This window comes from Lonchura striata, chromosome 4, assembly GCF_046129695.1.
Source record: "Lonchura striata isolate bLonStr1 chromosome 4, bLonStr1.mat, whole genome shotgun sequence".
In the NCBI taxonomy this organism is placed as follows: domain Eukaryota; kingdom Metazoa; phylum Chordata; class Aves; order Passeriformes; family Estrildidae; genus Lonchura; species Lonchura striata.
Genome location: NC_134606.1, coordinates 12,614,888 through 12,627,910, shown reverse-complemented (window position 1 = coordinate 12,627,910; position 13,023 = coordinate 12,614,888). Strand labels below are relative to the sequence as shown.

Here is a 13,023-nt window from a genome sequence, read left to right as displayed (position 1 = left end):
ATATGAAATATGATGGCTTTCCCTTCCCACAGATGATTGTCTAAAACATTCAGTAACTTAAGGTAGTGCACTAATACGTGTAAGCAAACACTATAGAATAAAACAATAAAGAGGAGATACTCAAAATATATTCAAAGGTTTGGCTGCTGATAAAAATAATAAATGTGATGTAATAGCAGTGAATTCTTACTCTTCTAAAGCCTGATGCATGCTCCCAGGTTCTTCAAATGACAGAATATCAATGATTTGGTCATTCATAATTATATCTTCACTAAAGAGATCACCTGAATTAAACTGAGAATGCTCCAGTTTATGATTTTGGCTGAGAACAGGCTCTATCTCCTAAAAAAAAAAAAAAAAAGGGAGAAAAAGTAGCAAACTTTAGATTATAAAAAAATGTATAATGAGTATTTGATCTAATTTTATTGCAGTTTAGCTCTGGGTGAGAAAGTTCCTACTTATCATCAAACTGTAAAGCTGGAAAGAGTAGAAAGAGATTGTGCAATCAGATATGTATCTGAAATCAAATATACTACTTTTATTTCAGACTGATCTTTTTTAGTATATAACTGATGTGGAATACAGATTAAGAAATGGAGAACATGGAACACTTCTGAAAGTCATCTAGGAAGTTGTCTTCCACTTCAAACTTTCTAGATAATTTTTTAAAAAATTGCCATGGCATACAAATTACATATGGTAACATTACAATATTATTAGGTGAACAACATGGAAAAACTAATCCTATCCATGATGGAAGTGACTCAGTTCCCAGAGGCTTCAGACAGAGAGCTAATAATATTTTGTGAAAACTCCACTATAAATATCTGATGCTAGACCAAGCTGGACCTTTTTTACTAATTCATTATCACTATTTCCTTTGTAAAAAGACACAAGTCACATCCTTTTAATTTAAAGAGATTATTTTTTCAGACCTAAAATAAATAAAAGTTACTGATGGTGTAATTTGCAGCAGCAGAAAGGCTTAAGTGATTTGTGAGCTACTCTGGTCAAACCAGATGGTTGAGAGATCCACCACCTGTTTAGCAGACAAGGGGTTCAAAGATCTCAGCATACCTCTCTTAGAACAGCTCAAATCACTGTAATATTCTTACTAAGGTCTCTAGCTCCCTCCCAATTAGGTTGTTATATTTTACATAAATACAAAAATAATTAATGGAAGGAATGGCTGGAATTCCACCAACTTCAGATTCTGTATTTTCTTTCTCTGGTGCAATATATACTGAAATACTTCAAACTGGCCCAGATCAATGAAAATACTTAATTCTCAATCCTATCTGTTTTGCTTAATCACTGAAGATATTATTGCATATCGAAGAAACAAAGACCAAAATTCAAATCCCTATTCCTGAAAATCAGAAAAAAAATTTGCACCCAATTTGCTGTGTTCAAGATGAGTTGTCTACTCCCTTGGCAACTTCTTATAATCCAGAGACATCCTGCTTCTAATTCTGAGGGATGGAGGGGAGGAAGAGAGGAATATGAAAAGAAATTAACAGGCAAAAAGTAATCCCCCCTCTGATCTACAGCCAATATCCAGGTACTGACAGCAGTTTTTTTGATCAGGGTATCATTCTTACACTCACCTCTAAATCTGACTGCACTAAAGTTTAGAGGATGTAGAGATTACATTACCTGTGAGCCAAATCCATCACTTGGTGGCTTTTTATTCATCTTCAAAAACTTTTCAGACAATCTTAGTTAGCAAGTTACATCATCACATATGATCAGTGAAAAAAAAAAATAACCTACCCTGACAGACAGTACAACTCACCTGGTTTTTACTAGAGAAACTCCATTTTAATACTTGGGTTCGGTAAATGATGAAAAAGACAGCACATGTTAACACAAGGGAAACAAAAAAAGCAATGAAGAATGCTGAAGCACTGATGGCATGGCTGTATAAAATCTGAAATTAAAAGATTATTTTTTAAAAAGTTACTTTAATATATATACAGAGATCAGATCATAACTGTAATTCAAAGACCGTAACTGTAAGCAAACTGTAAATTATTTTTAAATGGCTTCACACAACTTCAGGATTTCTCAGCACTATGTTACTACTACATCTTGATGAATATTTTCAAACAAGTGAGTATTTTCAATGGGTTTCAAATTCAAGCAAGTGAACTCCACAGACTGATTTTTTTTGCTGTGACTTTTGGGCCCCCTGTACTTAATAGACAATTTTCCAAAGTTGCCACTCTTCTAAGAAGTCTCATTAAAATTGCTGGCATTTGATGCTGCTCATAGGCTCTGGAAAGTCAGTCAGATGTTGGCTACGGTAATTAATGGCCATTTCTTGAATCAATGAAACTGAGTAAACACCACAGGGAGAAAGTAACAATGTGAGTTCAGAATAAACATGCAACTGACATCACCCAATCTGCGTGCAACCTTGCATCTTCTGCATGAGCCTGAGTCAGAAAAGGCTGGCAGGAGCAATGGAGCCATAAGCCAGTATCACGTTTGTAGACCTTTCACTTTAGCTCTTAACTTAATCTTTAAATTGAATTGCATTAAAACTTAATTTTTACTTCATGCTCTATGTAGCAAAAGTTAATTCAGTGTTTGTTTAGTTCTAGGAGATCTTTCAATGAAAAACACAGCACAGCTATTAGTATAATGTTTCACTACTGATCATTCTGTTTGGGCTAGGAACTGTAAATAATTAACATGCTGCTTGCAAACTGGGTTTGGCTTTTTCTTGGAGCAGAAACCTAACAGCATTCCACAGAGTCAAAGGTAATTCCGCATAGGAAACAATATACAAACATGGCCCACAGTTTGAAAATAATTTATGGCAATTTAACATCTCTGTCACATCAGGATTCTGAGATCTCTCCACTTTCAGGGAACAGGAGATGCTATACATAATACTTAGGGGAAAAAAGCTGCTTTGAAATCACTTCATCATTTTGTCCAAACTCACTTCATTTGTTTAATTTCCATGTACTCTGTGAAATTTAAGGATCTCTCTAGGCTTCTGGGAAAAGCAAGGATCTGACGAGTCTATGGATTCAGTAAAGCTGGAAAGAAGCTGCTTAAGAAGCTGCTTTTCTTTTTTCTTTTGGTGAAGAAAAAGCACTGGCTACAGAATGACAGAATGACTCTGTGCTTTCTAAGTAACAGGTGAGACCCACGGTGGGACACTCAGTCTGCATGAGGGCAGGCAGTTTTGTCTGTGCTTTTATACTTAAAGAAAGTGGGCTCTGGAAGGACAGTCCATGTCACTGGGGGCTGTCAGTCCAAGCAGAACACAGCAGGTGCTTAATGCCATCTCAAAGCACCACAGCAGATGGTGCAGGGGAGGTGCCAGAGCCCAGGCTCAAGTCAAGATCAGTGTTGGCCCTGCAGATTGACCTTCAAACCATGGACACATCAGCAGGCTTCAAAAGCTATTCCTTAAGCTAACCAGTGGGAAGAGAAATTACAGGCCCAAGTTTCTTTCAAGAACTGATATGCTCCCACTGCTTTGCATGATGCTGAGGGAAGCAAGCCTCATAAAAATCATTGTAAAGGAATTCCTATCCTCTCTCCTATGCAACAGGCTTAGTTGGGAGAACTTCCCTTTTCACCACTGTCTCATTCAGCATCAAACTCCCCCAGCCAAGAGCAGAGGTACAAATTACTGACAGGCCCTGAAGCACTGTGGGATGACATCAGCACGGACACTCACATGAGCAGTACTCATATTTTTTCATAACCCACAAAATTACCTTGGTTCCAAGCAACCAAGCACTTTCTTCCAGTAGCACAGAAGAGAAATCCACAGGGTTTGTGAAACTTTAAAGAACACCATAGTATGTAAGTGTTCAAGCAAATAATGTGAAAGCTGATGGGACCAACGTAGCATGACACTGCCATGACTACATAATTATTTCTTCACTTGTCATTCTCAAATACTGTCCACTTAGTCACATATGCACATTGGCTTCAATATATCCATGAAAAGGCTTAAATAATTATTTTTAATAAATAAATCTGAGATGGAGAGCTTTTATGACAGCTGACAATATGAATGAAATAAAATACATCACACCTTCTCCAGCTAATCCTAATTTCCTTGCACAAACTGTTTTCATTCCAAAACACTTTATGCTTGGCCACAGCCTGAAGTAAAATATTATGCATGTGAAACATGATGTGTTAAATAATTTCTAAGCTTTATTTTTCAAAAATTTATGATATTTTCCACACATCTTTACCACACATTTTAGTTACAAACCTGTACATTTACTAAGTTCAAATGCAACTGAGCTAATTTTACCTACCTATGGAACAGTTCACAAGAATTTTTGAGGTCTTAACTATCAAGTTCAAATTGGAAAAAATAATAAGCACAATAAAAAGGTTTTTTGTAAAATAACAGATTGCAGAAATTTTCATGGTCAACTGAGACCAGCGTAGCTTACAGTCTTGGCTGAAGACATCAGCAACTGCTGCAAATCAATTCACACCAAATTTTACAAAAAACATTAATGAGGTTATGTTTCTAACCAGTCAGCTACTTCATGGTTTACACCTCTAAGAGTTCCCAAAAAAGAGATTTATGGCAAGTCCATTTGCAATTGTTAGCTATACAAATGTCAAATAATTTTAAATATTACTAGATCTTTATCCAGGGACAATGAGTTCTCTATCTTATGTATAGTTTTAGTTTATATCATGTATAATAATGGGCACTTGATCTTCAATTACCACAAAGCCACATCTGGATATGTTATCTATTACCAATAATAAAAGCTGAGAATGTAGAATCCCAGAAGAAGAGAATACTGAAACAAGAGGCCCTGCGCCCAATCTCCAAGCAGATTACTTATTTTAAAGGCAGAGAGAAACTCATGGGACAGGTCCATGGAAGAAATAAGTGGTCTAGTCCTCAGGACCTATCCAGGCAAGCCCTATCCACATGTACAACCATGACAAAATGTTCCATGGTGAAACGAACGGTTTGCTTCTGCCTGGACACAAATAATCCCAGTATTCTTGCCAACCAAGCCACAGCTTCTTTAAAAACAACCCCTCACAACAGCAGCCCATCAAATTAATGAGAGGCTGGGGGAAAGAAACAAGTTTGGTGAAAGGATTACTCTAGCAATGAAATTGATGGATGAAGTAGAGAGTTTTTTAATAAAAAAACTATCTAAAAGAATAATAGTCCTGCAATCAGTGTTATTTTGAAGGTCTATTTGGCCTGTTAAAAACTACTTTTCAGAATTACTTCAGAAGCCAAGAACAGAAAGTCATAATGGAAGAATGACTAGTTAAAAAAATGAAAAGAAGCATAAACTATGCCACTAATTCCACAGTTTTATTTGTCAGGCTTGAGTATCAGCATCATACAAAAGCCTTTCCTCAATGGGTGGAGGCTACTTTTACCCTTCTGGAAAAACAAAAAGCTTTCTCATGGTGCTTAGGCACAGCAGCAGCTGAGCATAATCCTCATCACAGTTTCCTATGCCTGGACAATTCTTCAAATGAAAGAACATGGCAAGGAGCATAATGGCATTTTTATATTTTCCATACTAAACATTGCTGGTTTAAGACAAAAAAAGACCCTTTATGTTGAGTCCAGTTTTCTTCCTATTAAAATCTGAGAAGGCAGAACCTGTGTATGATTACTGGCCAATAGCTGAGTAATGAGACACAAGTACACAAGGACATCCTTAGCTCCTAGGATTTACTTTAGATTGTCCAGGAGTATAAGCAGGAGAGTCAATGTAATACCAAGTCATAGAATTTACCTTGGTCTTTTCTTCTTCCGTTATGGTAAGTGATGCTGTCAATGATACAAGATGCGTTTTATTCTGAGAGAGATACAAAAAAATTACCTGTATTAAAAAAAAAGCAGAATCCACTGGCAAACAGCCTAGAGTCTCTAGAAAAGTCTCTCCTTAGATTAGCTAAACTAATCTAAGATTAGTATAGCTAATCTAAATTAATTTAGTTTAAAGCTGAAATAAATCTGATAGGAATATGCAGTGTCCTTAGGGGTAACACTAAAAGACATGGAAACAGCTGCTCTGTGGGATTCATTCCCCATATCCCAATGTACAAATCATACATTACATTTTGCATAGAATACACCAATCAGGAGCCACAGTCAGTACATAAATCTCTACTTTCACCATGCCCTGTTTTTTAAATTTTCCTCTCTACTGCTCTAGTACCACTCCCATACATATGGAACACCTTTTCCTCCAAAACCAAGGAGAAAGGCAATTGAAATGGAAATACATCTGCAGGTTATAATTACACGTAATTATGAAAACCACAGAAAAACCATCAAGCCATATTTAAGAGTTGAAAAATTTTACTTTGGCAGAAACCACTTGTCCTGTCTCCTACTCAAAGCCAGGCTAAGTCCAGCATTAGAACCAGCTGTTTCAGAGCCTGATGCAACAGACTTCTCAAAATCAGCAAGGATGGAGATTTCTCAGCTTCACTAAGAAATGCTTTAGACGCAGAAAACTCTTTTACTAAAAGGTGTCTTTCTTATGAGCAATGAGGCCTATTCTTTGCTGCAACTTGTTTTTCAGCTAAAATAAACTATTTTATCATAAAAATATGGCAAAACTTTCAATCTTGCTTAGGTTTCAGAAATACACATGTATGTGGGACACTTATTTCCAAGACAGATCAATAAACTGGAGAGAAATATGAAAAGTATAAAGAAAAGCTACAAGACAACACACAAAAATATTTTACTTAAGGAGGTATAGGATGTCTTAAGCTATGAAGAATAATTCATGCATTAATAAATTCATGGTAATCAATCAGAGAGCCTACAAGTTCCATTTAATTACATGATGACCTCATTGTTTAGGCAGGCAAGAACCACCCTGGAGACTGTTTTTTTCACAAAACTTATGAAGAGCAGAATAAAATTGTGAATAAAATACCTGTGATGAACTCTTGAAAGTTAGCTTCACAGGCAGTGTCAAGACCCTGCCATGCCACACTTCTTCTGCATCAAGAAGCGCAGAGTAGTTGATTTCAAAGTGTTCTCCACCTATTAAAACAGGGATATGAATAGATTTGCTTTCTTCCATGAAAATTTCGTCAAGATACCTGGGGAAGGCTTGGGACAACACTGGAGCTTTTCCTTTCTGACATAGCAGATGCCACACATCCAGAGTAGACAGTTCATGGGCACTTGAGCTCAGCAACATCCTTCGTACCTGCTGCCTCTTAAAATTCAAGCAAATTCAGCCCAGGATCTGGAAACTGCATTAAATGGTGCCCCGACCTACCCAAAAGCATTATTTCTTGATACCAGAAATCACATTATATTATTTTAAAATATTTTTATTATAAAATGGACTGCCTGTATTTTAACTACTAACTTGCTGATTCTCCCCTTGTTGAAACCAAAGAGAAATCTGACAGAATTCAGGTAAATTTTGATTCACAATGCACTGAAGTAGGAAAAATTATTATGGTCAACAATAAGCATGACAGATAGAGCCTTTCTGTCCCAGAGGCAAGGTATGGGCTGATTTCAGGATTAATATAGTAATGACCAAACCTCAAACTATGCAGAAATCTGATCTGCTGCATTTTCTTCCACTTCAGTATTTTTCACACTGATTTGCCTGGAAAAACCAGCTTCAACTCCAGATTCAGTAATTATAAATAATGTAGCAGCTCCAACTTGGCTTACTAGATCAGATATGAAAGCCATTTTTCTATTCTTTCTCAGGGATAATTGCTTCCAGGAAATCTCTGTGGAAAGCCAGCAATTCCTTGACATTTCCAAAAAGACCAGTCCTGCAACCATTGCTTACACTGCAGTTAACAGAAAGAGTTTGGCTATCCAACTGCAATCAGACAGCGGCCCCAGGCCTACTTATTTCCCTTTTCTATGTGGAAATCTTCCACCATAAAACTATTATAATCAGAGATAATTTCCATCATAAACAAGAATCAGTGAACCCTTCTGAAGCTCCTGAAGAAATGTCGTGACTTCCAAAAGCAAGCTGCTCATTTTTGACATGCTTGTGATTAGGAAAAAGGAGATTAAGAAATCAAGAAAGATAAAATTTAATGCATATGTACTGACTGAACTGCTACCAATTAGAAAAGGAACAAACTGACTTCACATCTGGAAGTTTATTTCTTTATTACTTGCTTTGACTTTGTAATTTTTTCAGTTTGGAGAGAACACATACTGAGAGGAGCTGCCTTATTTCTGATTGTGTGGCCTTTTTCAATTCTAATGCACCTCAATACCTCAGCAAGCTGAGCTGCTACACTTGGCTAAAGAAGCCTCAAAATACAATTAAAATGCCTTTTTCAGAAATTTTAAAAAATACCCAAAATGAACAAATACAATTGTGAAATATTATCATTTTTTGATGGCAACTTTTACAAAGTAAAGGAGGCTCAGTTCTGTGCCTGCAAGATGTGAGTCAAAACAGTTAACAGGGAGCTGATGGACTTGGAAACTGCAGCCTAAAACCTTTCCCAAACTTCTTCAGTTGTATTAACTGATAATCAAATAATTTACACCACAATAAATAAATAAATAAATAAATACATACATACATACATACATACATACTGTGATTTTAAAAAATGCACTTTGACATGTGTTATGAGGGATATTTTACTGCAGATTTTGTTACCTTGCAAGAAACTTTTCCTGTAAGTCTGTATGCCATCTGTGGTCTTATTCCCACCGTTTTTTTTAACATATAGACCAGTGATGTTGTCCATGAGGATAAGATCTGTGATGTTTGTTGAGAGCAATGTGTTGGTGTTATTAATCACAAGTGTAATGTATGCAGTTTGAGGGTCATGTTCAACATCCACCTGAAATCAGAAATATTAGTATTAATGGTGCAAGGCGGCTGTATGTGCATCTTAACAGCAAAATTCATAGCCTTGATTACAAATAAAACTTCATTATAAGTGTAAACTTATTCTCTGAAGGTATTCTGAGTGATCTGCAAATGAAACTACACTCATTTTGATCTCACACTCCCAGTGAGATTTTAGGCTTTGGTATGTCAAGCTGTTGCTTGGAGACAGTGGCAGAAAGCCAGAAGGTAGAAACTCAGCTCATACAGGACCAGAAGCTTAAGCAAATTCTGAATATCCCCGTGATAGTGCATACAACACAAAACTGGATCATAACCTTATAACCAGAGTTTGGAAAATTCTTAAATTTGTACCTTTGTACCACAAGGATGGTTCTTTTGTAAGCTTCCTCGCTACAAAGTAATTCTCTCCATGCAGTTTTGGTTTCTATTTTCCTTTCTTTCATAGCAACCCCATTCTCTGAAGGATGCCAGCTGTCTGGACTTGCCCTTCCCACTTGAGGGTAGATGGAGCCACCAGTGAACCTGGGAATTCATGGCTCTGCTTCCAATCAGCAGTGATGGTCATACACTAATAACCAATCTCTAGCAACATGCCCTCATGTGATTTCATTTATTTATTCCATTAAGCCTTTAAGTCTCATTGAGCAATTATACCCTCTAAATGAAATTATTCTGAGCACAGAGTTGCTTACTGACCTCTCACCTTCCAAACTGCCTTCCTCTGTAATTCATATTAAACCAGAATTGTCTATATCTTTATAGAATCTATAATAATATGGTGATCTATAGTATACTCATGATGATTTATGAGTTTTCAAATAATGACACTAAATTAATAGACCTTTAACTGACAGAATTATGATTCAGGTCAAACCTTTCTCTTTTTAGATCTTTCTTTTAAGGAAATGTCTACACTGTATCTGGACACCACCAAATATAAAATTCTAAAGCAGTCCTCATGAAAAATGAGTTCTAAAAATATGAATTGTGATAGACTTCAGAAATCACACCAGAGTTCATGGTATCCATAGGGTTCAATACAAGTAGCTATTGTGCACTGATCTCTGCATTTCATACTAATTCAGCATAGAACCAGATGACAGTTTCATAAATTAAGGGAAAAAAATCTCAAATATTTATTGTACTAGAAGCTGCAAGCAATGGATAAAAATGTATGTATTATTACATGTATAAAAATAGGCTTAGTTATCTTTCTGAGGAAACCATCGCCAATATCATATCCTTGTATATCATGAGTTATACCCCAACTTCTGAGAGTTAAAATCATCAAGTATTAAAAAATGTGTTATATTTTGGTCAGATTTTCTCTCTCCTGGTTTCTGAACTGGCATGATGCAGTCAAGATGCCTTTCAACATTTCATGTGCAATCACAAAGGCTAGATACCTGCTTTAAAAAGCAAAATCAAAACGAAACAAGAAAAAGTCTCAAAATCCCATTTCTCATTAGTATTAAATCCATGTTTTTAATTTCTTATTTTTGACTGGCAATCAGACTTCAGCTCAATTCCAAAGGGGTTAAAAGAATTCGGGTTTTTTCCCCTGAAATCAGCAGATGAGAATCAAGCAACAGGTATGGTTTGACTGCTCCTAGAAAGAACTCCTCTACACAGTGCTGCCACTGTGATCAGTGACCACTGGTTATCTTCTTTAAGTTGCTCCTCTAATTTGCCTGAAGATCTTTTTTCTGGCTTTTGGAGCAGATGGTTAAGCTGCCAGGCACCTACAGGAACCAAATCCAATGGCAGCCAATGATGATGCCATAAGCATCTACTCAGTTTTCTCTCTGCTGCTGAAGTGCCCCATGTGTGTCATCAGCCCCTGCAAGGGATCTCACTTCAGGTACCTGGGAGAGTGGCATGAAAGAACCACAGCAGGAGCATGGACACAATGGGAGAAAAGAGAAGAGGAAAGAATTGCCACAGAAGTTGAAAGGAATGGAGAATCCTTGTTAGGAATAATTTAGAACAACTAGAAACAGGAAATAATGGAGAAAAAATATATTATAGGATCATTGATAATCTCCAATGCATGAACGCTTAGTAGATTAAGAAACAAGACAGGTAAAAGTGTTAGAAGACAAGCAACTAAATTTAAAGATTTATTTCAACTCTGCTAAAGATTATTGTCAATGCAAAGTACTGTTACAGAAAAGTTAATGTCATACTATGGAATGAAGCTCTTGAAGAAACACATTTCTGGAAAGAAGGAAGACAGTGGGTGCAGGAAGCACTGGTAAAATTTAAACACCTCAGTTTCAATAAGGCTATTTCTAGATTAAAATATTGGAAATGTCCTGACTCCAAGAAGCAAACATAAGACACCTCCATGCTCTGAGGAGCAACTCATTGCAGGAGGAGGAAAATGTGCAAAATTCACTTTTTTTTATTTAAAACAGCTAAAGAGCACCATATGGCCAGTCTGTCTCTTAGCATGAAAGCATTTGTTCACTTGAAATAGGACTGAAGCAGAAGACAAGGCAAGCCAAGGAAAATTAAATGTGAACTCCATTTGTAGGTGAAAGACAATCACATATAATTGCATAGTTTTCAGTGATTTACAGCTAATAGCACTACAAAAGTATTTTCTGATAAAGACAGCATCTACAACAGATTACCTTTAATCTCCTACAGCAGTTATTTTGCAGCTTTTAATGAGCCTGTGTGAGGCTGTGCTGTAAACAGCAGAAAAAACAACATGAGACTGTTTCAAAGTCTGTTCCTGAGAGGCCCTGGCATAAAAATTTTACAGATAGAAAAGCAGAAGATTCGATGTTACTACTTCTTATGTCTGAAATGCTTACTATTCAGCCTCATTAATCATTATATGCTGCCATTTCAATAACAACATTAATTAGCACCATGAGATGTGATGTATATTCATTCTTCTCTACACAGCTGGTCTGGTGAAGGTTATAATGTCACCTCTTCTGTACTGGTTACTGAATCCTCTACCCTCAAAGGCACCATTTCAGCAGCTGAACTCAGATTGGTCCTAAAGTTGGATGTGCTCTCTCTCTCTCCAGGAGACAGCTAAGAATAACTGACTAATTATAAAAATTCATATCTGCTTCACTGAGTGCAATGAAAGGGAAAATGAAAAGAAAAAAAACAAAAGAACAAAAGGAAGAATAACAGTCTAGCAAAAATAAAATGGGAAGTTAAAAAAATTTCTTTATCTTTGCTCCTTATAAGCATTTACAAGTCAAATGAAGCCTTTTTTCATTAAATACTGTGCTGTAGGTGAGTCCCATTGAATACGCAGAGTACGACACAATGGCTTTTCTATGGTTGTGTGTCAGGATGTCCAAACGTACAATGGGCAACACAGGGGTCAGTCCTTCATCCTTCAAAAGAAGTCCACACTTGGCCCAGGTAGGGCACCCATGGCTGGGCCAGGGGAATATCTCAGAAGGTTCATCTCGTCTTGTAAAATTTGTCTATCTCTACACAGCCTCTTGGCTGATTACTCAGGAATTCATTGGGATTTGCCCATTTACAGTTTTAGAAATTTGACAGTCAGGTTTTTATTTCAGCCATAATCCAAAATGCCCTGGAAGCCTGAGAGATTTCACTGACTTCTGTTTTGAACCAAGATTGCAAAACAGCGCCTCTCAGAGAGTGGGACCATTCTAACATCAAAATGCACATACTCCCAAAAACTCAGCATGGGCACTATCAGGTTCCAACTCTTTAAAGGTCATTTGGGCACAAACTTCCTACCAACAAGAGAAATGTAAGAAAACTTACCATACCACATTTCTGAAGGGTTATTCCAAATTCAGAAGACACTGACATATTGGACATATCTTCAGGCTATGGAGGAAGGGGAAAAATCTACATAGTGTATGAAAACACAATTCACAAACTTCAGCACCAAGTTAAATTATATAAATAAATAAACAATTTAAAAAACTTTAGAGGTACCAATCGCCTTCAAATTTAGGAGTTTTATTATGCCAATAGTTTTAATATTTTTTCTAGTCCAAATGTGCAAAAACTACTTATTCCCACAAGCAATTATCAGAATCTTAATTGATATATTCATCTTTTGACTATTACGATTCACAAAAAAAAGCACACTATGCATGAAAGTTCATCAGACTATACAGATTCTTTTCATTACTGTCCACCAGAATACATTTACACAGCTGTA

The 13,023-nt window shown here is 36.5% G+C and overlaps 1 protein-coding gene across 1 annotated transcript in view; it reads right to left on the bottom strand.

Moving 5' to 3' along the window:
* Nucleotides 1–13,023, bottom strand: part of EVC2 (EvC ciliary complex subunit 2) — a 61,151-nt gene that overhangs the window by 37,466 nt on the left and 10,662 nt on the right. Inside the window, exons 4-9 of the mRNA XM_021550707.3 lie at nt 12,618–12,683; nt 8,652–8,838; nt 6,927–7,036; nt 5,769–5,831; nt 1,796–1,930; nt 191–342 (exon numbers count right to left, since the gene is read on the bottom strand). Coding sequence (XP_021406382.2) covers nt 191–342; nt 1,796–1,930; nt 5,769–5,831; nt 6,927–7,036; nt 8,652–8,838; nt 12,618–12,683 — 713 coding nt within the window. The remainder of the gene's footprint in view (nt 1–190; nt 343–1,795; nt 1,931–5,768; nt 5,832–6,926; nt 7,037–8,651; nt 8,839–12,617; nt 12,684–13,023) is intronic.